This window comes from Salmo salar, chromosome ssa15 (genome assembly GCF_905237065.1).
Source record: "Salmo salar chromosome ssa15, Ssal_v3.1, whole genome shotgun sequence".
Taxonomy (NCBI): domain Eukaryota; kingdom Metazoa; phylum Chordata; class Actinopteri; order Salmoniformes; family Salmonidae; genus Salmo; species Salmo salar.
Window position 1 is genome coordinate 78,833,779 of NC_059456.1, and position 24,149 is coordinate 78,857,927.

At 40.6% G+C, this 24,149-nt stretch overlaps 1 protein-coding gene across 2 annotated transcripts; it reads right to left on the reverse strand.

The window, feature by feature from the left end:
• Positions 1-2,689: 2,689 nt before the first annotated feature.
• On the reverse strand, positions 2,690-23,928 carry dffa (DNA fragmentation factor, alpha polypeptide). Of its 2 annotated transcripts, none has more exons than XM_014145824.2 (6): positions 23,647-23,928; positions 7,845-8,003; positions 7,362-7,519; positions 6,908-7,103; positions 6,499-6,626; positions 2,690-5,393 (listed from the first exon to the last, which is right to left on the reverse strand). In XM_014145824.2, the coding sequence occupies exons 1-6, from the start codon at positions 23,738-23,740 to the stop codon at positions 5,181-5,183; spliced, it is 948 nt and encodes a 315-aa protein (XP_014001299.1). In that variant the 5' UTR covers positions 23,741-23,928; the 3' UTR covers positions 2,690-5,180. The 2 variants fall into 2 exon arrangements, with proteins under 2 accessions (XP_014001299.1, XP_014001300.1); XM_014145825.2 differs by lacking the exon at positions 23,647-23,928 and adding an exon at positions 16,737-16,824.
• Positions 23,929-24,149: the final 221 nt, after the last annotated feature.

Here is a 24,149-nt window from a genome sequence, read left to right on the forward strand (position 1 = left end):
TAGACTGATCATTTCTTTGTCAGTGGGCAAACGTACAAAATCAGCAGGGGATCAAATACCTTTTCCCCTCACTGTACATCCTGCAGTACTACATTCCCCCAGTACTACATTTCTTTTTGAATCTTGTTTGTACTCTGGCAGATGGTAAAATGGTGTGTTTATCACATGTGCTCTGTTGTTTAGTTTGATAATTAGTAGTGTGTTTGTGATTGCTGTTGGGGTTTTTCAACCCCCCCATCACCAGGTTGTTGTTGTTGGACTATTCTAATCTATTCTACTCAATTATATTCTATAATGTGATTATGAAGTCGGTGGTAGCTGTGCTGTTGTTGCTGTTCAGTGGTGTGTCTGTGGGGTGAAGGCTGGGGATCCCAATTTCATTCAGGTCCGGTTCAAGGCCCTAGAGGAGTAACCTGAGGTCCTCTTGAAGATCCTAATACTTCTGAAGGACATACTGAATGCCAGTGAGACCAAAGTGAAGGCTCTGGAGACCAAGGTGGAGGCTAATCTCCTATGAAGATTATGAATGTGATGCTACGGTAGCAACTTCTGTCCTGATGTTCCCTCAGGCATCTTCAGTCAGGGCAGTCTACTACTATCCCAGACTGTAGCTTTAAAAGCATTTTGTTTAGAGCAATCTTTGTGTGCCTGTACAGATGCAGAGGTCAGAAGAAAGACTAAACAATATAAGTGCAACAATGACTTGGAGACAGACTAACAGGACTCCTTGAAATGGGGTGCTGTCATGCAGTACACTGCCAAGCAGAGGAGAACAAAATCTTACGGATCAAAGCACATCAGCACCCTAGACGTGCCCACTTTTACCTCGACTTCAATGAACATCCAATGTTACTGCAAAAAAGGCCCCAGAGTTTTACCCGATCACATGACCTTACCACAAAAAACTCTGGGCCATATCTATAAATGAGTTTCTCAAACAGATGTTGACCATCTCAATAGCTAGTATAATAACTAGAGACACTGGGCATCCTTGCGGGACACCTCTAAATAGTTCCAACGCATTCAGATAAATACCCATATTCACAATTTTGCCCTCTGGTTTCTGATGTAACACGTACCTCCCAAATAAAAATACTGCCGTAATACTGTCCCTGTAATAGCCAATGGTTTTCCGAAGGGAGCAGATAGTAGCAGATATTGTAGTGACCCTCAATAAACCCAGAACTTCAAAATGACTATATGCAAACAGTTACTCGGTCTGATAGGTTCCACACAAATAGGCACTTGAAGCATTAAATTAATGCAGTAAAGTAGTTTAAAAGTCAAATCAGCTGCTGCTATGTCTTCCGTCTAAGAAGCAATGATTTGTAGTTGTTTAACCTTCATACAATATGCATTTATTCTTAGTGCTCCCTAGCTACTCATCTATAAAAACTGATATTCTACGGTGCTTCAGTCTGATGAAATTGCCTGTTCTCAGACACTTTAGCAAGCAGCTATGGGATGGGGCTGGATAAATGTAATCACTCAAATTCATAGCTACAACTATGGATGCAGGGATTAACCATCTCTATTCTATGAGAACAACATTTGTTTTAATCATGTTGCGAGTCAAAGCAGTGTGTGTTTATAAATACATTGTTTACAGATAAATGTGTAAAACAATTAATTGTGGGTTGCAATGGAGTAAGACAGTTGAATTGAGCTCATGAGGCATTTATCATTTATATCCACAATCAATGGCTATAGGCTATCATTAACTTAACAGTCCAAAAATGGATGTATCAATCCCAGATTGCCCCTTTAATGAACTGCTATTGTTGGAGGGAGAGAAAACTGTAGTTCTCACAAATTGCTTCTAGCGTGAGCCTAACTTTATTATTTTGAAGGCCAACAGTTTGTTGTTATAAGCTGCGCGAGTTCTCATGGACAACGACCCATCAGATGGCATTACCTTGACATTTAGAAGAAAAGGATCTATTGTGCTTGAAGGCCTCCTTTAAGTCACTCACCTCATTTCAGACCTCACAAATGCCAGAATTGTTTTGTTTAATGTCTACCACTAAAACATGGTTGAAAGACTTGGTTTACATTCAGATTGATAGTTGATGCAAAACAAAGGGAAATATTCTGAAATAATGATAATAAAATGAATATAACCATATTCAATTCCCAATCAACCCCCCCCAAAATGCTGAGACACTTCACACACTGCTCACATGTAATTTCTGCTCATTCCAGGAACACTGGTTAAGCGGAGGTAATGTCACAGGAATTGCGCACACCATGAAACCCATCAACTGACTGTCGAGACACATACAGCAACAGTACGTAGCCAGTCACCTCTTTTCCCTCAATCCCATCATTATTCCTTTACAATTGTATCTTAGGGCCAAACAATGTACATACCATGACGTATAAAATAACTTCATTGAATATCAACAATCCTTAACGGTTTTTTTTCTGGATCATTATATAGACAATACGGAGAAGAGTATTCTAGGCATCACAAGCCGTGAGTTAAGTTTACCATTTAATGGTGGATCAAATGTCCTATATTGGTCTTCCTCTAGTCTTCCTGAGGCAATCCTCTATAGCCGTTAGTTCATTAAAAAAAAAACACACTGCATTACATTCTTCTGTCCATGGATGGGAAGCTCATTTTTATATACACTGGGAAAAATAACAAGGAGTAAATGAAAAAGTTGTGAATGAAAACACAGTGATGTTAGGATTGTGCGCTTTATTGTAGAAAAGCTGTCATACTTTTAACACACTCCGCTTGCCACGTCAGTTCCATTTTAAACAGTTCCATAAAAAAAAAAGCCTCATGAATCACAATGCAAAACTTTGATTACACAACTCTGTGGCTCAATGATAAAATATATGTACAGTACGTACATGTTCATTCATTTCATACAGAGGGCTCCCAAGATGCACCATTTCAAACCGAACACACCTTTTTCTTTCAAGGAACATTGGAAGCAATAACGAGTGCGTAACGGACTTAAGAGCATTTCAATTAATATTCACGTGGAGTACAATAATCACATCATAATACAGGTGAAGATAACATGTTTCCCCATCCGTTTGTCACCATAAATGCCTTGAATACACTTTTCTGTTGACATCTCATTGTCATGACATGTGCCTCCTTGCTGCCCCCATGTCCTTGTTGTAAACAATTGGTTTCAAATGTGATGTTACAGCCCTTTAAGTCTGTCCTATTAACAAGGATGTCCTGTCAATACAACCAGATAGCTGACATGGGCCCACACTGCACGGATGCACGCTTACATCACAATTACATATCAAATCTGATATCCTTTCTTACATTAACATTCCTAAATATACAGGGTTTAAGTACAGATAGATAAACCAATTCTGGTTGTTTCCCAAAAAGAATCAATTCTAAGTTATATTTTATGTATATTGGTTAATAACATGCAGAGCAGTAAAAAAAAAGAGGAATTAACTAAAAGGGAAAGCAAAGTAGGCCGAAGAAATAGGCTAAGTATTTGGCAAGGTTTTAGGAGGCATATCAATGATTCAGTATACAAAATTGACAGGAATGGAATGATTAGCTCTCATTTTAAATCTTCAGGAAAATAGGATTAAATATAATGTCAACAGATCACTGGGTTACCAATCTTTGACCACAAATGGATTGTCCAAGGTATTTGCTTACAATTTAAGTTAACATCAACCATAATTTTGTTACAGCTTCCAGGGGCAAGAATCAGGTATTGTGTCACACTTTTCTCCTGAGTAGGTAAAGTACCGGAGAAGTAGACCAAGACAACATATCAAAAGGGTCACACAGTTGGTCCATCCCTAATTGTTCTGTCATTAACATCTACCTATGCTAATAACACTTCTACTTAATGTCCCTAAAGAGATAGCCATCATGTGGTTTACTCACAAAAGGGGCACCAATCCATTTGGCAAATAATGTCAGCGTTTATGAGCATTTATTGATACCAGGAGGCGATATACAGTGCCCTCCATAATTATTGGGACAGTGAAGCATTTATTCTTATTTTGGCTCTATACTCAAAGTTTGGACTTGAAATCAAGCAATTACTATGAGGTAAAGTGCAGACTGTCAGATTTAATTTGGGGTTATTTTCATCCATATCGGGTGAACCGTTTAGAAATTACAGCACTTTTTGTACATAGTCCCCCGATTTTAGGGAACCAAAAGTATTACGACACATTCACTTATATGTTTATTAAAGTAGTCAAAAGTTTAGTATTCGGTCCCATATTCCTAGCACGCAATAATTACATCGACTCTACAAACTTGTTGGATGCATTTGCTTTGGTAGTGTTTCAGATTATTTTGTGCCCATTAGAAATGAATGGTAAATAATGTATTGTGTCACTTGAGTCATTTTTATTGTAAATAAAAACACAATTTGTTTCTGAATTTCTAACACTTTTACATTAATGTGGATGCTACCATGATTATGGATAATCCTGAATGAAACGTGAACAATGATGAGTGAGAAAGTTAGACGCACAAATATCACACACCCCCCCCCCCATTTTTTTTTTTACCTCCCCTGTTATTATAATGGTGAGAGGTTAGTATGCTTTGGGGGTATGATATAAAATGCTAACCTCCCCTGTTATTATAATGGTGAGAGGTTAGTATGCCTTGGGGGCATGATATTTTTGCATCTGTAACTTTCACACTCATCATTATTCACAATTCAGTCAGGATTATCCAACATATTTGTAGTCCCAATCTTGATGTAGTCATTGTGTGCTACAAATATGGGACCAAATACTTTAACGCACAAATAAGGGAATTTGTCCCAATACTTTTGGTCCTCTAAAATGGGGGGGACCATGTAGAAAAAGTGACGGAATTTCTACATGGTTCACCCGATATAGATAAATACCCTCAAGTTACAGCTCACAGTGTGCACTTTAACCTCATGGTCATTGTTCGATTTCAAGAAAAAATGCTTTACCGTCCAAATACTTACGGAGGGCGGCATATATCAATACCAAAGTGACTTATCGTCTCAGTCTTAAGGCAGATAGTCTGTGTTCTGTGGTCAGAGACAGAGGGGTATTATTAGCTGGCTCCGGGGTGAAGTTTCCCTAGGTACAGATTTAGGATCAGTTTCCCCTTCCCTAATCCTAACCATAAGTGGGAAAACGCTAAACTCACCCAAGATCAGCGTGTAGGGGCAACTTCCCCCTACTCCTTACTTGCTGCGCTTGGCTTGTGTGGCTTGGCTCTTGTCTGAGGGCTGCGTGCTGGCCTGTTGTTGTGTGTGGCTACGGAGGTACTGCATGGCCTGAACCTGCTGGAGCCGCCTGCTCAGTTGCTCCTCGCATGCCTGCAGCAGCGCCAATGTCCTCTCAGAGTCCCAGCCCAGGACTTGCTCCATGGCCCGTGCACCTTTGTTCACCACCATCTGCAGTTGACAACATTTTGGTTTGGTTTATTTCATGTTGTATACAGCTAAAAATCGGAACCGCAATCTATTCTGAGAAAGAAAAAAGTGCAGAGATGGGGGATAGGATAGTCTCTGCGCTGTATAGACATGGCAGAGATTTGCATTAGTTGCTCATGGTTGATGAATGTCAATGGACCACATTGGAAAAATATAATGCCGAGACTTAATAAGTAAATGTTCTTACATTCATTCTGTTCAATTTAATTGATATTGTTTTCAAAGATAATTGACTTGGGAGATAAGAGGCTCAGACTATACTTAGTGGTGTGAAAAGCCCTTGATATTGGATTTCAAACAGTTACAGTTGGGACAAAAATGGTATTCAATATAAGAAATGCAATTCCTTGGTATACAGTGATCTTATTAGAACTGCTCTAAACTGATTTTTTGTTGTCAGGATTACTTGGCATATTTACAGGCACACATTTTTTATGTAGTTTTGTTTGGTGATAGAGTTAACAGCTTGATAAAAGATGTACTTAGGCAGTCCATTTTCACATGCTGTGTATACTGAAAACAAGAGTGCAGATGGATAGTGCCACCCAGTGGACAGAATATAGAAATTCTCACATATACTGTAGTTCTAGCCTTCCCATTTCCCTCATGTGGTGGAAAGGAAACCATTTCATGCGTCCAAATTCTCTACCCTTCTACCTTAACTGTGCGTTTGTTCACTTCCCTTCATGGATTTAAAAGGGAAGGAGCTGTGTAACAAACTCCCTCTAGCCAATGCTTACACTAATCCAAGGCTTTAAAATACGTGGGGAGAAGATAACCCTTTCGGGAGAATTGGGACGCAATCCAGTGCATCTCAATATTGGAAAGTATTTCTCTCCTGTTCGTTTTTTTCTGTGCACTAAACTGAATAACTTAGGACATATCACTGTAATACTGTGGATACCTACCAGGGACTTTGTTTTCACAATGCATGCCCTTTCATATCAATGCAGATGAAGGAGAGTAGACAAGGAGCGAGTAGACAAGGAGAGGAGTCCACATTAGTCTATTAATATGATACTGTATAACCAAATGCAGCGTTTAGCCGTTGGTTTTTGTGACATACCTGCAGCTCCTCATTGGAGAGCCTGGTCTCAGGGCTTGTTTTACCCTTGAGGACCATCAGCGTTCTGGACATGAATCCTGATGCCGAATCCACCGCCAGCCCGTCTGTCACATCCACATCACCTGACCCTGTGAGACATGGGTTATGGTAGAACATGATCTCTCTCACAACACAATTTGGCTGAGCCAGAGGTTTAGAGGCAATATTTCAGGGCTAGTTGTCTATTGCTTAAAGAATGGCTCCATCTAGTGACAAAAAAGCCACACACGGCTTTTACATAAACTACCACAACTTTTGAGGTGAAGTTAGAATACCTTCCCTGACTTCGCCCCCTCCAAATGGCATTTCCACTCACATAGGTGGATCTTCTAACAGATTGATCCCATTTTATTCCTGATAGCGGTCTCACCGTCATTTCTAGGCTCTGCCTCTTGACTGTCTTCTCTCTCCACTGCCTTGAGGTAGAGCTGGAGCAATTCCTTGGACTGTCGCTCTTCCTCCCTTCGGTCCAACACTCTCTGTAGAGTGTCCTGGAGATTCAGCGCCTTCCTCTCCGGGAAGCCCAGGGCTGAGGCCAGCTCTAAACAAGGCACGTCCACTAGGGTCTGGAACACGCAACATGTATAGTTATTCTCGCTATTACATAGCTATTACACATACAGCTATCCTCAAGCACATAAACATAATGCTAAGGGGGCTTTATATTGAAGTAGTATACACAATATTTATACCATACCTGCTGTAGCCATAAATGTTGTTTTTATCTGATGGAATAGGACCTAACTTTAACAAGATATTCTATATTCATACATTTAAATGTGAGAGGGGAGATGGAGGTGGAAATGTTATTGAAGTTACCCTACTTGTAAATCTGCCTCCGACATCAGTATGATGCTGGCCAGGTCCTTCTTGAGTTGCTGGGCCAGGTAGAACCAGGGCTCGATGCCACTGATTGAGCTGTCCACAGCATCGCTCTCAAGATTCACAGACTCCCTGGTCATCCAAGCTGTGCCGCCATCAACTATAGTAGCATGGTAGAAAATCACTATGCGTTAGTACGGGAATGCAACCTGGGAGAGCTAAGACAGATGACCAATGCCACGTAATCAAAGAACAGAGTTTGGTCTTTAACTAGTTAGCCCAAAAAACAAGCAAAAAAACAAACATACTCTTAGAATATAGGCATAGAATGTCAGAGGATGTGCTTTCCCAAGAGGTTGACTCAAACTGCAGATAGATACACTTAGAAACCGCAAAATGACTGATCACACAATAGTAGGCTTAAACAATGACTATAGCCTAATATGACAATACAAATTTGCATTGACAGAACATAAAAAGCTTACTTCTTCGTAGTGGGGCCCACGTCTCTTTTTCATGCAAGAGCATAAACTTTGTGTTTGTAGGTAAGCACAAGAAATAGGCCTCATCTTCAACTATTGTCCCATCATCTTCTAATACCACAGAGACGGAGGTACTTGGGCTAAACCCAAGAGATTCGCTTCCTGGGAGGTAGAATTACAGAAAAGTACAGGTACATAAACATGTATATGGAATGAATGATTACTAACACTTTAGTTGAACTTGCCACCATAACAAGAGCTTCATAGCATGCATCATTCATAACTTAGAAATGATAAATGTAATAATGTTATGACATCTATATGCGTTGCAGTATTTAGCCTTGACACCCTGATTGTACCACCTGTATGACTGTCATGAGCACTTCATGAATAAAAATGGTCAGAAAACATATGATAGTGTGATGACAAAAGTCACAGTAGGCAAAACCTACCCCGGGGGGGATTCCCTGCAACCCATAGCCCTTTAAGCTAACCTTTGCTAGCTTATTGATATCAGAAGCACCTGATCTAGTGGTATGTTGCTGATGACAGGGATGAATGCAGAAGCAGGGCACCATTTGTGGCTGAGAGACAGTTAAGTGGAACATTGCACTTCGCATTGCTGCATGCTCACTGAAGTGTAATATGCCTAGAGTGTGTCGCTAGCTTCATTTGTCGTTTCCAGTGGTGTAGCGGAGGGTAAACGCAGTTTACCAACGTTTTCTTTTTGCCCGTCAATTTTCAACTTTTTGCAGACCGGCGATCAGAGTTTACACCCAGTTGATTTTTTTATTAACCTTTATTTAACGAGGCAAGTAAGTTAAGAACAAATTCTTACTTACAATGACGGCCTAGGAACAGTGGGTTAACTGCCTTGTTCAGGGGCAGAACGACAGATTTATACCTTTTCAGCTTGGGGATTCGATCTAGCAACCAGTTACTGGCCCAATGCTCTAACCAATAGGCTACCTGCCGCCCCTATTAATATCACTGTTAGTTTGGTACAGTACTTACTACTTGCATTATTATCTAGCTACAGTGCATTCAGAAAGTATTCATACCATTTGACTTATTCCTCATTTTGTTGTGTTACATCCGGAATTCCAAATTGATTAAATATATTTGTTTCTCACCCATCTACACACAATACCCCATAATGACAAAGTGAAACCATGTTTTTAGAAACTGTTGCAAATGTATTGAAAAATCTAATACAGAAATACCTAATTTACATAAGTATTCAAATCCATGAGTGAATACATGTTAGAATCACCTTTGGCAGCGATTACAGCTGAGAGACTTTTCTAGGTACATCTCTAAGAGCTTTGCACACCTGGATTGTACAACATTTGCACATTATTCATAAAAACATTCTTCAAGCTATGGTGGCGAAGTAAATACAATTTAACATTTTAGTCATTTAGCAGACGCTCTTATCCAGAGCGACTTACAGTAGTGAATGCATACATTTCATACATTTTTTCTTTTTTCCCCCGGTACTGGTCCCCCGTGGGAATTGAACCCACACCCTGGTGTTGCAAACACCATGCTCTACCAACTGAGCCACAGGGGACCTGTGCTCTGTCAGATTGGTTGTTGATCATTGCTAGACAGCCATTGTCAAGTCTGCCATAGATTTTCAAGTCGATTTAAGCTAAAACTGTAACCAGACCACACAGGAACATTAAATGTCGTCTGAAGCAACTCCAGTGTATATTTGACCTTGTGTTTTAGGTTATGGTCCTGCTGAAAGGTGAAGTTGTCTCCTAGTATATGTTGAAAAGCAGACAGCCAGGTTTTCCTCTAGGATTTTGCTTGTGATTAGCTCTATTCCGTTTATTTTTATCCTAAAAAACTCCCTAGTCCTTTTCAATGACAAGCATACCCATAACGAACAGACAGGGCTCTAACTCCCCTAGCTCCACAATGAAATAGGGTGCAGGCCAGGCAGCAGGCTGTTAGCCAGCCTGCCAGCTTAGTGGAGTCTGCCACTAGCAGTCAGTGAAGTCAGCTCAGCTATCCCCATTGAGACCGTGTCTGTGCCTCGACCTAGGTTGGGCAAAACTAAACATGGCGGTGTTCGCCTTAGCAATCTCACTAGAATAAAGACCTCCTCCATTCCTGCCATTATTGAAAGAGATTGTGATACCTCACATCTCAAAATAGGGCTACTTAATGTTAGATCCCTCACTTCCAAGGCAGTTAGAGTCAATGAACTAATCACTGATCATAATCTTGATGTGATTGTCCTGACTGAAACATGGCTTAAGCCTGATGAATTTACTGTGTTAAATGAGGCCTCACCTCCTGGTTACACTAGTGACCATATCCCCCGCGCATCCCGCAAAGGCGGAGGTGTTGCTAACATTTACGATAGCAAATTTCGATTAAAAAAAAAAAAAAAAAATAAAAACGACGTTTTCGTCTTTTGAGCTTCTAGTCATGAAATCTATGCAGCCTACTCAATCACTTTTTATAGCTACTGTTTACAGGCCTCCTGGGCCATATACAGCGTTCCTCACTGAGTTCCCTGAATTCCTATCGGACCTTGTAGTCATAGCAGATAATATTCCAATTTTTGGTGACTTTAAAACCTGTTAGGGCTAGGGGGCAGTATTTGCACGGCTGGATAAAAAAATGTACCCGATTTAATCTGGTTACTAATCCTACCCAGTAACTAGAATATGCATATACTTATTATATATGGATAGAAAACACTCTAAAGTTTCTAAAACTGTTTGAATGGTGTCTGTGAGTATAACAGAACTCATTTGGCAGGCAAAACCCTGAGACATTTTCTGACAGGAAGTGGATACCTGATGTGTTGTATTACCTTTAAACCTATGCCATTGAAAAACACAGGGGCTGAGGAATATGTTGGCACTTCCTATTGCTTCCACTAGATGTCACCAGCCTTTACAAAGTGTTTTGAGTGTTCTGGAGGGAGATCTGACCGAACAAGAGCCATGGAACGATGATGGCCCATTAGACACCTGGCGCGCGAGTTCATGTTGGGTACCCTCGTTCCAATACGTTATAAAAGAGAATGCATTCGTCCACCTTGAATATTATTCATGTTCTGGTTAAAAAAGGCCCTAATGATTTATGCTATACAACGTTTGACATGTTTGAACGAACGTAAATATATTTTTTCCCCTCGTTCATGAAGTGAAGTCCGGCGGGCTTAGATCATGTGCTAACAAGACGGAGATTTTTGGACATAAATGATGAGCTTTTTTGAACAAAACTACATTCGTTATGGACCTGTGATACCTGGAAGTGACATCTGATGAAGAGAATCAAAGGTAATGGATTATTTACATAGTATTTTTGATTTTAGATCTCCCCAACATGGCGGCTAGTCTGTATCGCAACGCGTATTTTTCTGGGCGCAGTGCTCAGATTATTGCAAAGTGTGATTTCCCAGTAAGGTTATTTTTAAATCTGGCAAGTTGATTGCGTTCAAGAGATGTAAATCTATAATTCTTTAAATCACAATATAATATTTTACCAATGTTTTCTAATTTTAATTATTTAATTTGTGGTGCTGACTTGACTGCCGGTTATTGGAGGGAAACGATTTCCTCAACATCAATGCCATAGTAAAACGCTGTTTTTGGATATAAATATGAACTTGATAGAACTAAAAATGCATGCATTGTCTAACATAATGTCCTAGGAGTGTCATCTGATGGAGATTGTAAAAGGTTAGTGCATCATTTTAGCTGGTTTTATGGTTTTGGTGACCCTGTCTTTGAATTGACAAAACATTACACACAACTCTTGTAAATGTACTGTCCTAACATACTCTAAATTTATGCTTTCGCCGTAAAACCTTTTTGAAATCGTAAAACGTGGTTAGATTAAGGAGATGTTTATCTTTCAAAGGGTGTAAAATAGTTAAAAATTTGAATTTTGACATTTATTTGGATTCAAATTTGCCGCTCTTGAAATGCACCTGCTGTTGATGGAGTGCACCACGGGTGGGACGCTTGCGTCCCACCTAGCCCATAGAGGTTAATATTCACACTGACTCCAAAAGGCTTTCGGAGCCATCATCAACTCAGTGGGTTTTTTGTCCAACATGTCTCCGGACCTACTCACTGCCACAGTCATACTCTGGACCTAGTTTTGTCCCATGGAATAAATGTTGTGGATCTTAATGTTTTTCCTCATAATCCTGGACTATCGGACCACCATTTTATTACGTTTGCAATCGCAACAAATCTGCTCAGACCCCAACCAAGGATCATCAAAAGTCGTGCTATAAATTCTCAGACAACCCAAAGATTCCTAGATGCCCTTCCAGACTCTCTCTGCCTACCCAAGGACACCAGAGGACAAAAATCATTTAACCACCTAACTGAGGAACTCAATTTAACCTTGCGCAATACCCTAGATGCAGTCGCACCCATAAAAACTAAAAACATTTGTCATAAGAAACTAGCTCCCTGGTATACAGAAAATACCCGAGCTCTGAAGCAAGCTTCCAGAAAATTGGAACGGAAATGGCGCCACACCAAACTGGAAGTCTTCCGACTAGCTTGGAAAGCCAGTACCGTGCAGTATTGAAGAGCCCTCACTGCTGCCCGATCATCCTATTTTTCCAACTTAACTGAGGAAAATAAGAACAATCCAAAATGTATTTTTGATACTGTCGCAAAGCTAACTGAAAAGCAGCATTCCCCAAGAGAGGATGGCTTTCACTTCAGCAGTAATAAATTCATGAACTTCTTTGAGGAAAAGATCATGATCATAAGAAAGCAAATTACGGACTCCTCGTTAAATCTGCGTATTCCTCCAAAGCTCAGTTGTCCTGAGTCTGCACAACTCTGCCAGGTCCTAGGATCAAGGGAGACACTCAAGTGTTTTAGTACTATATCTCTTGACACGTTGATGAAAATAGTCATGGCCTCTAAACCGTCAAGCAGCATACTGGACCCTATTCCAACTAAACTACTGAGAGCTGCTTCCTGTGCTTGGCCCTCCTATGTTGAACATAATAAACTGCACTCTATCCACCGGATGTGTACCAAACTCACTAAAAGTGGCAGTAATAAAGCCTCTCTAGAAAAAGCCAAACCTTGACCCAGAAAATATAAAAAACTAAAATCGGCGTATATCGAATCTCCCATTCCTCTCAAAAAAAATGAAAAAGCTGTTGCGCAGCAACTCCCTGCCTTCCTGAAGACAAACAATGTATACGAAATGCTTCAGTCTGGTTTTAGACCCCATCATAGCACTGAGACTGCACTTGTGAAGGTGGTAAATGACCTTTTAATGGCGTCAGACCGAGGCTCTGCATCTGTCCTCATGCTCCTAGACCTTAGTGCTTTTGATACCATCGATCACCACATTCTTTTGGAGAGATTGGAAACCCAAATTGGTCTACACGGACAAGTTCTGGCCTGGTTTAGATCTTATCTGTCGGAAAGATATCAGTTTGTCTCTGTGGATGGTTTGTCCTCTGACAAATCAACTGTAAATGTCAGTGTTCCTCAAGGTTCCGTTTTAGGACCACTATTGTTTTCACTATATATTTTACCTCTTGGGGATGTCATTCGAAAACATAATGTTAACTTTCACTGCTTTGCGGATGACACACAGCTGTACATTTCGATGAAACATGGTGAAGCCCCAAAATTGCCCTCGCTGGAATCCTGTGTTTCAGACATAAGGAAGTGGATGGCTGCAAACGTTCTACTTTTAAACAAAACAGAGATGCTTGTTCTAGGTCCCAAGAAACAAAGAGATCTTCTGTTGAATCTGACAATTAATCTTGATGGTTGTACAGTTGTCTCAACGAACCGCCCTTGCTGTCTCTGCCTGGCCGGTTCCCCTCTCTCCACTGGGATTCTCTGCCTCTAACCCTATTACAGGGGCTGAGTCACTGGCTTACTGGTGCTCTTCCATGCCGTCCCTAGGAGTGGTGCGTCACTTGAGTGGGTTGAGTCACTGATGTGGTCTTCCTGTCTGGGTTGGCGCCCCCCCTTGGGTTGTGCCGTGGCGGAGATCTTTGTGGGCTATACTCGGCCTTGTCTCAGGATGGTAAGTTGGTGGTTGAAGATATCCCTCCAGTGGTGTGGGGGCTGTGCTTTGGCAAAGTGGGTGGGGTTATAGCCTCTTTCTTTCCTTCTCTCTCATAGGGCCTGAGCCCTAGGACCATGCCTCAGGACTACCTGGCATGATGAGTCCTTGTTGTCCCCAGTCCACCTGGCCGTGCTGCTGCTCCAGTTTCAACTATCCTGCCTGCGGCTATGGAACCCTGACCTGTTCACCGGACTTGCTACCTGTCCCAGACCTGCTGTTTCACAGCAGGAGCGGTAGAGATACTCTCAATGATCGGCTACGAAAAGCCAACTGACATTTACTCCTGAGGTGCTGACCTGTTGCACCCTCAACAACTACTGTGATTATTATTATTTGACCATGCTGGCCATTTATGAACATTTGAACATCTTGGCCATGTTCTGTTATAATCTCCACCCGGCACAGCCAGAAGAGGACTGGCCACCTCTCATAGCCTGGTTCCTCTCTAGGTTTCTTCCTAGGTTTTGGCCTTTCTAGGGAGTTTTTCCTAGCCACCGTGCTTCTACACCTGCACTGCATGCTGTTTGGGGTTTTAGGCTGGGTTTCTGTACAGCACTTTGAGATATCAGCTGATGTAAGAAGGGCTATATAAATACATTTGATTTGATAACGATGTAGCCACCCCCATGCTTGAAAATATGAAGTGGTACTCAGTGATGTGTTTGACTCAAAAATAATGCTTTGTATTCAAAACAGGATGCATGTTTTGGAATATCTTTACAAGCTTCCCTTTTTTCACTCTGTCAATTAGTCTACAATACTAACCTAACTACAATGTTGTTGATTCATCCCATCACAGCTATTAAACTCTGTATCGGTTTTAAAGTCACCATTGGCCTCATGGTGAAATCCTTGAGCAGTTTTCCTTCGTCTCCGGCAAGTGAGTTAGGAAGGATGCATGTATCTTTATAGTGACCGGGTGTATACATACAACATCCAAAGTTTAATTAATAACGTCACTCATGCTGAAAGGGATGTTCAATGTCTTTAAAAAATAAAAATAAAAAATCCCCCATCTACCAATCGGTGCCCTTCTTTGCGAGGCTTTGGAAAAGATCCCTGGTCTTTGTGGTTGAAACACACTGCTCGACTGAGGGACCTTACAGATAATTGTATGTGTCTGGTACAGAGATGAGGTAGTCATTCAAAAATCATATTAAACACTATTATTGTACTGTGACCCAAAATCTCAACTTAATCCATTTTAAAATCAGGCTGTAACACAACAAAATGTGGAAAAGGTCAAGGAGTGTATACTTTCTGAAGGCACTGTATGTATTTCCACAAAACACATGATTATACTAGTTTAGTAGTATTCTAGATCTTGTGTCCAGGCCAGGGATGTGAGCTTTGTTAAGAGAGCACCACGCCTAGTGAGTAGCATTTTAGGAATTTAAGGGATGTCCCGTAGAGGTTCGAGGTAAAATGTGTTTTATATTGGATATTCGGTTCTCTCGTCACTAGCTATTGAACCAAGCATTCCATGGTTATGAAGATGGTATATTCTGAATCAGGGATGGATGGAAAACAATCCACAATGTTTTTATTAAATAAAATATTTAAAAAAGTTAGATTTAGGATTTCAATCTTCAATAGCTCTTATATAAATGGCGTGCCATGACTATGGAAATGATATATTCTGAATCAGGGGAGGAGGGAGAATCCGGGGAGATCCAGGGTCTTCTGTTCTAAAGCAGATCCTATACCAGAGTTTCACCTGTAAAGTTTGTACGTATTTTATTGAGGGATATTTGTTGTGTGTAGATAGTTGATGATGCCTCTGAAAGCTCATCTCTCAGCAGAGCACCACAGGCCGAGCACTAATGAGAGGACAGGGCCAGTACTGTCCAGGGCTAAGTCCAGTGCTGCCCCAAAACAAGGACAAGCAGCTACAATCATAGCTATGGTCTATGATCTTTGCCTTTCTTTCCACAACCTTTCCACAAACAATGCTGTTTTTTGGTTGCTATTTTAGTGTCTCGTCAGTAGCCTACCGAATCGTATCGGTAAGATAGTCGTTCATTTGACTGCCTAATTTGCATACTGGTAGGCTTTATGGCGATTACCTGCAAAAAAATACTTAACCTCTATGGGCTAGGTGGGACGCTAGCGTCCCCCCCGTGGTGCACTCCATCAACAGCAGGTGCATTTCAAGAGCGGCAAATTTGAAACCAAATAAATGTCAAAATTCAAATTTTTCAAACATACAACTATCTTACACCCTTTGAAAGATAAACATCTCCTTAATCTAACCACGTTGTCCGATTTCAAAAAGGTTTTACGGCAAAAGCATAAAGTTAGATTATGTTAGGAGAGTACATTGACAATAGCTGTGTGTAATGTTTTGTCAATTCAAAGACAGGGTCACCAAAACCATAAAACCAGCTAAAATGATGCACTAACCTTTTACAATCTCCATCAGATGACACTCCTAGGACATTATGTTAGACAATGCATGCATTTTTAGTTCTATCAAGTTCATATTTATATCCAAAAACAGTGTTTTACTATGGCATTGATGTTGAGGAAATCGTTTCCCTCCAATAACCGGCAGTCAAGTCAGCACCACAAATTAAATAATTAAAATTAGAAAACATTGGTAAAATATTATATTGTGATTTAAAGAATTATAGATTTACATCTCTTGAACGCAATCAACTTGCCAGATTTAAAAATAACCTTACTGGGAAATCACACTTTGCAATAATCTGAGCACTGCGCCCAGAAAAATACGCATTGCGATACAGACTAGCCGCCATGTTGGGGAGATCTAAAATCGAAAATACTATGTAAATAATCCATTACCTTTGATTCTCTTCATCAGATGTCACTTCCAGGTATCACAGGTCCATAACGAATGTAGTTTTGTTCAAAAAAGCTCATCATTTATGTCCAAAAATCTCCGTCTTGTTAGCACATGATCTAAGCCCGCCGGACTTCACTTCATGAACGAGGGGAAAAAATATATTTACGTTCGTTCAAACATGTCAAACGTTGTATAGCATAAATCATTAGGGCCTTTTTAACCAGAACATGAATAATATTCAAGGTGGACGAATGCATTCTCTTTTATAACGTATTGGAACGAGGGTACCCAACATGAACTCGCGCGCAGAGTCTAATCGGCCATCACCGTTCCATGGCTCTTGTTCGGTCAGATCTCACAGTAAAAGACTCAAAACACTTTGTAAAGGCTGGTGACATCTAGTGGAAGCAATAGGAAGTGCCAAAACATTAGTCAACCCCTGTGTGTTTCAATGGCATAGGCTTAAAGGTAATTCAACACATCAGGTATCCACTTCCTGTCAGAAAATGTCTCAGGGTTTTACCTGCCAAATGAGTTCTGTTATACTCACAGACACCATTCAAACAGTTTTAGAAACTTTAGGGTGTTTTCTATCCATATATAATAAGTATATGCATATTCTAGTTACTGGGTAGGATTAGTAACCAGATTAAATCGGGTACGTTTTTTTATCCAGCCGTGAAAATACTGCCCCCTAGCCCCAACAGGTTAAAAAGGAAGCTTGAAGCCTGTGTTAGTCAGCAGACTCTTACAAGGTTCTTTAAGAAGAAATGTGGATTAGTTGATAAACAGTTTTTTCTTAAAATGTTGTATAAATGACATACTACAATTCACAAAGAGAGTTACAAATACAAATTATTTCATTTAACTGACGTTGTTCTCTCTTCCTCTTGTTGTCTTAGCTAGCTCTCCCAATCAACACCTGTGATTGCTTTATGTCTCTCTCTAATATCAATATGCCTTGTAAACTGTTGTTTAGGATAGTTATCATTGTTTTAGTTTACTGCGGAGCCCCTAGTCCCACTCAACATGCCTCAGATACCTCCTTTGTCCCACCTCCCACACATGCAGTGACCTCACCCAACATAACTAGTGCATCCAGAGACGCAACCTCTCTTATCGTTACTCAATGACATTAAGATAGGTAACCATAAAAGCCTTGGTTTCATGCATGTTAACATCAGAAGCCTGCTCCCTAAGTTTGTTTTACTCACTGCTTTAGCACACTCCGCCAACCCTGATGTCCTTGTTGTATCTGAATCCTGGCTTAGGAAGGCCACCAAAAATTCTGAGATTTCCATCCCCAACTACAACATTTTCCATCAAGATGGAACTGCCAAAGGGGGAGGAGTTGCAATCTACTGTAGAGATAACCTGCAAAGCTCTGTCATACTTTCCAGGTCTATGCCCAAACAGTTCGAGCTTCTAATTTTAAAAATCCATCTCTTCAGAAATAAGTCTCTCAATGTTGCCACTTGTTATAGACCCCCCTTAGCTCCCAGCTGTGCCCTGGACACCATATGTGAATTGATTGCCCCCCCCCCCCCACCTATCTTCAGAGTTCGTTCTGTTAGGTGACCTAAACTGGGATATGCTTAACAACCCAGCAGTCCAACAATCTAAACTAGATACCCTCAATCTCACACAAATTATCAAGGAACCCACCAGGTACAACTCTAAATCCGTAAACATGGGCACCCTAATAGATATTATCCTGACCAACTTGCCCTTCAAATACACCTCTGCTGTTTTCAATCAGGATCTCAGCGATCCCTGCCTCATTGCCTGCATCCGTTATGAGTCCGCAGTCAAACGACCACCCCTCATCACTGTCAAATGCTCCCTAAAACACTTCTGCGAGCAAGCCTTTCTAATCGACCTGACCCGGGTATCCTGGAAGGATATTGACCTCATCCCATCAGTAGAGAATGCCTGGGCGTTCTTTAAAAGTAATTTCCTCACCATCTTAAATAAGCATGCCCCTTTCAAAAAATGTAGAACTAAGAACAGATATAGCCCTTGGTTCAATCCATATCCGACTGCCCTTGACCAGCACAAAAACTTCCTGTACTAGCATCGAATAGTCCCCGTGATATGCAACTTTTCAGGGAAGTCAGGAACCAATATACGCAGTCAGTTAGGAAAGCAAAGGCTAGGTTTTTCAAACAGAAATTTGCATCCTGTAGCTCTAACTCCAAAAAGTTTTGGGACACTGTAAAGTCCATGGAGAATAAGAGCACCTCCTCCCAGCTGCCCACTGCACTGAGGCTAGGAAACACTGTCACCACCAATAAATCCACGATAATCGATACTTTCAATAAGCATTTCTCTACGGCTGGCCATGCTTACCTCCTGGCTACCCCAACAGCTCCACCTCCCCCGCAGCTACTTGCCCAAGCCTCCCCAGCTTCTCCTTCACCCAAATCCAGATAGCAGATGTTCTGAAAGAGCTGCAAAACCTGGACTCGTACAAATCAGCTGGGCTTGAAAATCTGTACCCTCTCTTTCTAAAATTATCCGACTCCAATGTTGCAACCCCTATTACCAGTCTGTTCAACCTCGCTTTCGTATCGTCCGAGATTCCTAAAGATTGGAAAGCTGCCGCGGTCATCCCCCTCTTCAAAGGGGGTGACACTCTAGACCCAAACCCATCCTGCCCTGTCTTTCTAAAGTCTTCGAAAGCCAAGTTAACAAACAGATCAGTGACCATTTCGAACCCCACCGTACCTTCTCCGCTGTGCAATTCGGTTTCCGAGACAGTACTGTGTAGTCGTCTTCATCGACCTGGCCAAGGCTTTCGACACTGTCAATCACCGTATTCTTATTGGCAGACTTAACAGCCTTGGTTTCTCAAATGACTGCCTCGCCTGGTTCACAAACTACTTCTCAGATAGTGTTCAGTGTGTCAAATCGGAGGGCCTGTTGTCCGGATCTCTGGCAGTCACTATTGGGGTACCACAGGGTTCAATTCTCGGGCAGACTCTTTTCTCTGTATATATCAACGATGTCGCTCTTGCTGCGGGTGATTCCTTGATCCACCACTACAGACGACACCATTCTGTATACATCTGGCCCTTCTTTGGACACTGTGTTAACAAACCTCCAAACGAGTTTCAATGCCATACAACACTCCTGTGGCCTCAAACTGCTCTTAAAAGCTAGTAAAACTAAATGCATGCTCTTCAACCGATCGCTGCCCGCACCCGCCCGCCCGACTAGCATCACTACTCTGGACGGTTCTGACTTAGAATATGTGGACAACTACAAATTCCTATGTGTCTGGCTAGACTGTAAACTCTCATTCTAGACTCATATTAAACATCTCCAATCCAAAATTAAATCTTGAATTGGCTTCCAATTTCGCAACAACGCCTCCTTCACTCACGCCGCCAAACTTACCCTAGTAAAACTGACTATCCTACCGATCGTCGACATCAGCGATGTCATCTACAAAATAGCTTCCAATACTCTACTCAGCAAATTGGATGCAGTCTATCACAGTGCCAACCGTTTTGTTACCAAAGCGCCTTATACCACCCACCACTGCGACCTGTATGCTCTAGTTGGCTGGCCCTCGCTACATATTCGTCGCCAAACCCACTGGCTCCAGGTCATCTACAAGTCTATGCTAGGTAAAGCTCCGCCTTATCTCAGCTCACTGGTCACGATAACATCACCCACCTGTAGTACGCGCTCCAGCAGGTATATCTCACTGGTCATCCCCAAAGCCAACACCTCCTTTGGCTGCCTTTCCTTCCAGTTCTCTGCTGCCAATGACTGGAAAGAATTGCAAAATCGCTGAAGTTGGAGACATATCTCCCTCAATAACTTTAACCTGTTAGGGCTAGGGGGCAGTATAGACACGGCTGGATAAAAAAAGTACCGATTTAATCTGGTTACTACTCCTGCCCAGTAACTAGAATATGCATATAATTATTGGCTTTGGATAGAAAACACCCTAAAGTTTCTAAAACTGTTTGAATGGTGTCTGTGACTATAACAGAACTCATATGGCAGGCCAAAAACTGAGAAGATTTCAAGCAGGAAGTGGCCTGTCTGAGAAGTAGTGTTTCATCTTGGCTCTTTTTATTGAAGACTCAGGATCTGTGCAATAACGTGACACTTCCTACAGCTTCCATAGGGTCTCAGAGCCCGGGAAAAAGCTGAACGATATCGAGGCAGGCTCTGGCTGAAACACTTTATCGCTTTTGGCAAGTGGCCACTCAGAGTACTATGGGCTTAGGCGCGTGCCCGCTTCGACCGAATGCTTTCTTTTCCTTTGTCTGTTTACCTAAAAGCAGATTCCCGGTCGGAATATTATCGCTTTTTTATGAGAAAAATGGCATAAAAATCTATTTTAAACAGCGGTTGACATGCTTCGAAGTACGGTAATGGAATATTTAGAATTTTTTTGTCACGAATTGCGCCATGCTCGCCACCCTTATTTACCCTTTAGGATAGTGTCTAGAACGCACAAACAAAACGCCGCTGTTTGGATATAACGATGGATTATTTTGGACCAAACCAACATTTGTTATTGAAGTAGAAGTCCTGGGAGTGCATTCTGACGAAGACAACAAAGGTAATAACATTTTTCTTATAGTAAATCTGACTTTGATGAGTGCTAAACTTGCTGGGTGTCTAAATAGCTAGCCCTGTGATGCCGGGCTATCTACTGAGAATATTGCAAAATGTGCTTTCACCGAAAAGCTATTTTAAAATCGGACATATCGAGTGCATAGAGGAGTTCTGTATCTATAATTCTTAAAATAATTGTTATGCTTTTTGTGAACGTTTATCGTGAGTAATTTAGTAAATTCACCGGCAGTGTTCGGTGGGAATGCTAGTCACATGCTAATGTAAAAAGCTGGTTTTTGATATAAATATGAACTTGATTGAACAAAACATGCATGTATTGTATAACATAATGTCCTAGGGTCGTCATCTGATGAAGATCATCAAAGGTTAGTGCTACATTTAGCTGTGGTTTGGGTTTATGTGACATTATATGCTAGCTTGAAAAATGGGTGTCTGATTATTTCTGGCTGGGTACTCTGCTGACATAATCTAATGTTTTGCTTTCATTGTAAAGCCTTTTTGAAATCGAACAGTGTGGTTAGATTAACGAGAGTCTTATCTTTAAAATGGTGTAAAATAGTCATATTTTTTAAAAATTGAAGTAATAGCATATCTAAGGTATTTGAATAACGCGCCACAGGATTCAACTGGCTGTTGAGTAGGTGGGACGCAAGCGTCCCACCTAGCCCATAGAGGTTAAACATCAGCTATCTGAGCAGCTAACCGATCGCTGCAGCTGTACACAGCCCATCTGTAAATAGCCCATCCAATCTACCTACCTCATCTCCATATTGTTTTTATTTACTTTCTTCTGCACACCAGTATTTCTACTTGCACATCTATCACTCCAGTGTTAATTTGCTAAATTGTAAGTACTTCGCTACTATGGCCTATTTATTGCCTTACCTCCTCACGCCATTTGCACACACTGTATATAGACTTTTTTTCTATTGTGTTATTGACTGTACATTTTTTATTCCATGTGTAACTCTGTTGTTTGTGTTGCACTGCTTTGCTTTATCTTGGCCAGGTCGCAGTTATAAATGAGAACTTGTTCTCAAATGGCCTATCTGGTAAAATAAAAGTGAAATAAAAAATTATATAAAAAAGGGACATTTCTAAATTGTTCAACTTAATGTTTATCATCTCCAGCACCCCCCTAACATCAACATAAGTTAAAATCGCACATTTCTATGTTTTGTAGTAAAAAAAATAGAGGAAGACAAGTGCTTCCAATGACATCAACCAATTAGCAGACAATTAGTAGGCAATGCCTACTTGTAACTGGTTAAAAGCACATGGTGCACACCAATGTCATTGGATGTTGATGTTGGGGTGGTGCTGGAGATGATGAATATGAAGTTTAAAAAAATAATGTTTTCCCTTTAACATGTATGGGCCCAGAACTTAAATGAACATTATTTTAGAGACACATTTTCCTATTTGTATGATTTAAAAATGTAACTTTAAAATATAATTTTCTCAAGATAATTCAGGCTATATACTTTATTTCCGTTTTAATAAAATACATAATTTTAAGAACAAACATAATTGTGGAAATTCATATCTGAAAGTAAAATATTTTCATCTCAAGAGAACCGGTTAAATGTAAAAAAAAAAAAAAAAAAAAAATGGTTTCATGTTCTCTTACTTAGAAAATATTCCTTATCATATAGAACCTTGGCGATATCCCAAAAAACGAACAAGAAAAAAAAGTATGGATCGTTATCCATCCACCCCTGATTCCGAATATACTATCTTCACAGTCATGGCATGGTTGGTTCAATAGCCATTGACTAGAGAAAACAGATATACATCGAATATCCAATATACAACAAATTTTACCTCGGTCTGCTGAGGTGCCATATCTAATTCAATCAAGTTTGTACAAGTCGAATATGTAGAGCACACAGAGAACAATGTTGCTCATACAGTTTTCAGAATGTAGTGATGATTCACGAAGATTAGAGATCATAGTTGACTGCCAGTTGATTTCCCAATGAACGAATAATAGATACTGTAAACAGTATATGATTTAACAGCTGATACAGTGGCAACGTATGCTGCTACATACAGATATCTACCTGGCGCTAGGCTAGCAAAATGTATTCTGCATTTGGGTTTTATTTATATGACACGTAGTTAGTTACTTGTCTTCATTAAGGAGGAATGCATGCTCACAACTCATCAGGAATACTATATATAGTAGCTACCAAAACTGTCCAAACACACGCACAGTTAGCTACAGAAAAGTTAGTTATCTAACCTTAGCTAGCTAACTTTGCTAGTTGTAGTTGGCTAGACAGCTGTTTACAACATTCATTAGCGTACCTTTAATCTTTAGTTGGTCCAAAGAAGGAACAACCAAACCGTATGATTGTTGTCGCGTAAAATTACACACCTTACAAGGTTTTAGTTCAGACATCACTATTTTGTTATGCCGAAAGTTAAATAACCTTACGGATGTTTACCGCATGCACCTTCTTGGCAGATTCAAACGCGAACACGGAAGTCCTGACATGATGTCATAGGAAATGTAGTGTTATGCGATTTAAAGTCAAAGGTCTGATTTTGAAAAGTAACAACAAATAAATGCATTTAAAATAAAATTCATTTAAAATAAAATATATTTTAAAAATATATCTAAACCAAACCTAACCTAAGAGTCGTTTACGGTATGCACCTTCTTGACATATCCGCAAAAACGGAAGTCTTGAGCTTGGAACTAAGCCCTCATGGGAAATGTAGGGTTTTGCTATTTAAAGTCAAACGGACCTGATTTTGAACAAAGTTGAATAAGGAAAAATATATATTTATCACAGGAGGTTGGTGGC

Excerpts from the sequence above, each read along its gene's own strand:
- dffa (XM_014145824.2), bottom strand. The coding sequence starts at position 23,740 with ATGTCTGAACTAAAACCTTGTAAGGTGTGTAATTTTACGCGACAACAA. Across the intron at positions 8,004-23,646 it reads GGACCAACTAAAGATTAAAG|GAAGCGAATCTCTTGGGTTT; the intron begins GTACGCTAATGA and ends TCTACCTCCCAG. Across the intron at positions 7,104-7,361 it reads TGTCGGAGGCAGATTTACAA|ACCCTAGTGGACGTGCCTTG; the intron begins GTAGGGTAACTT and ends TGCGTGTTCCAG.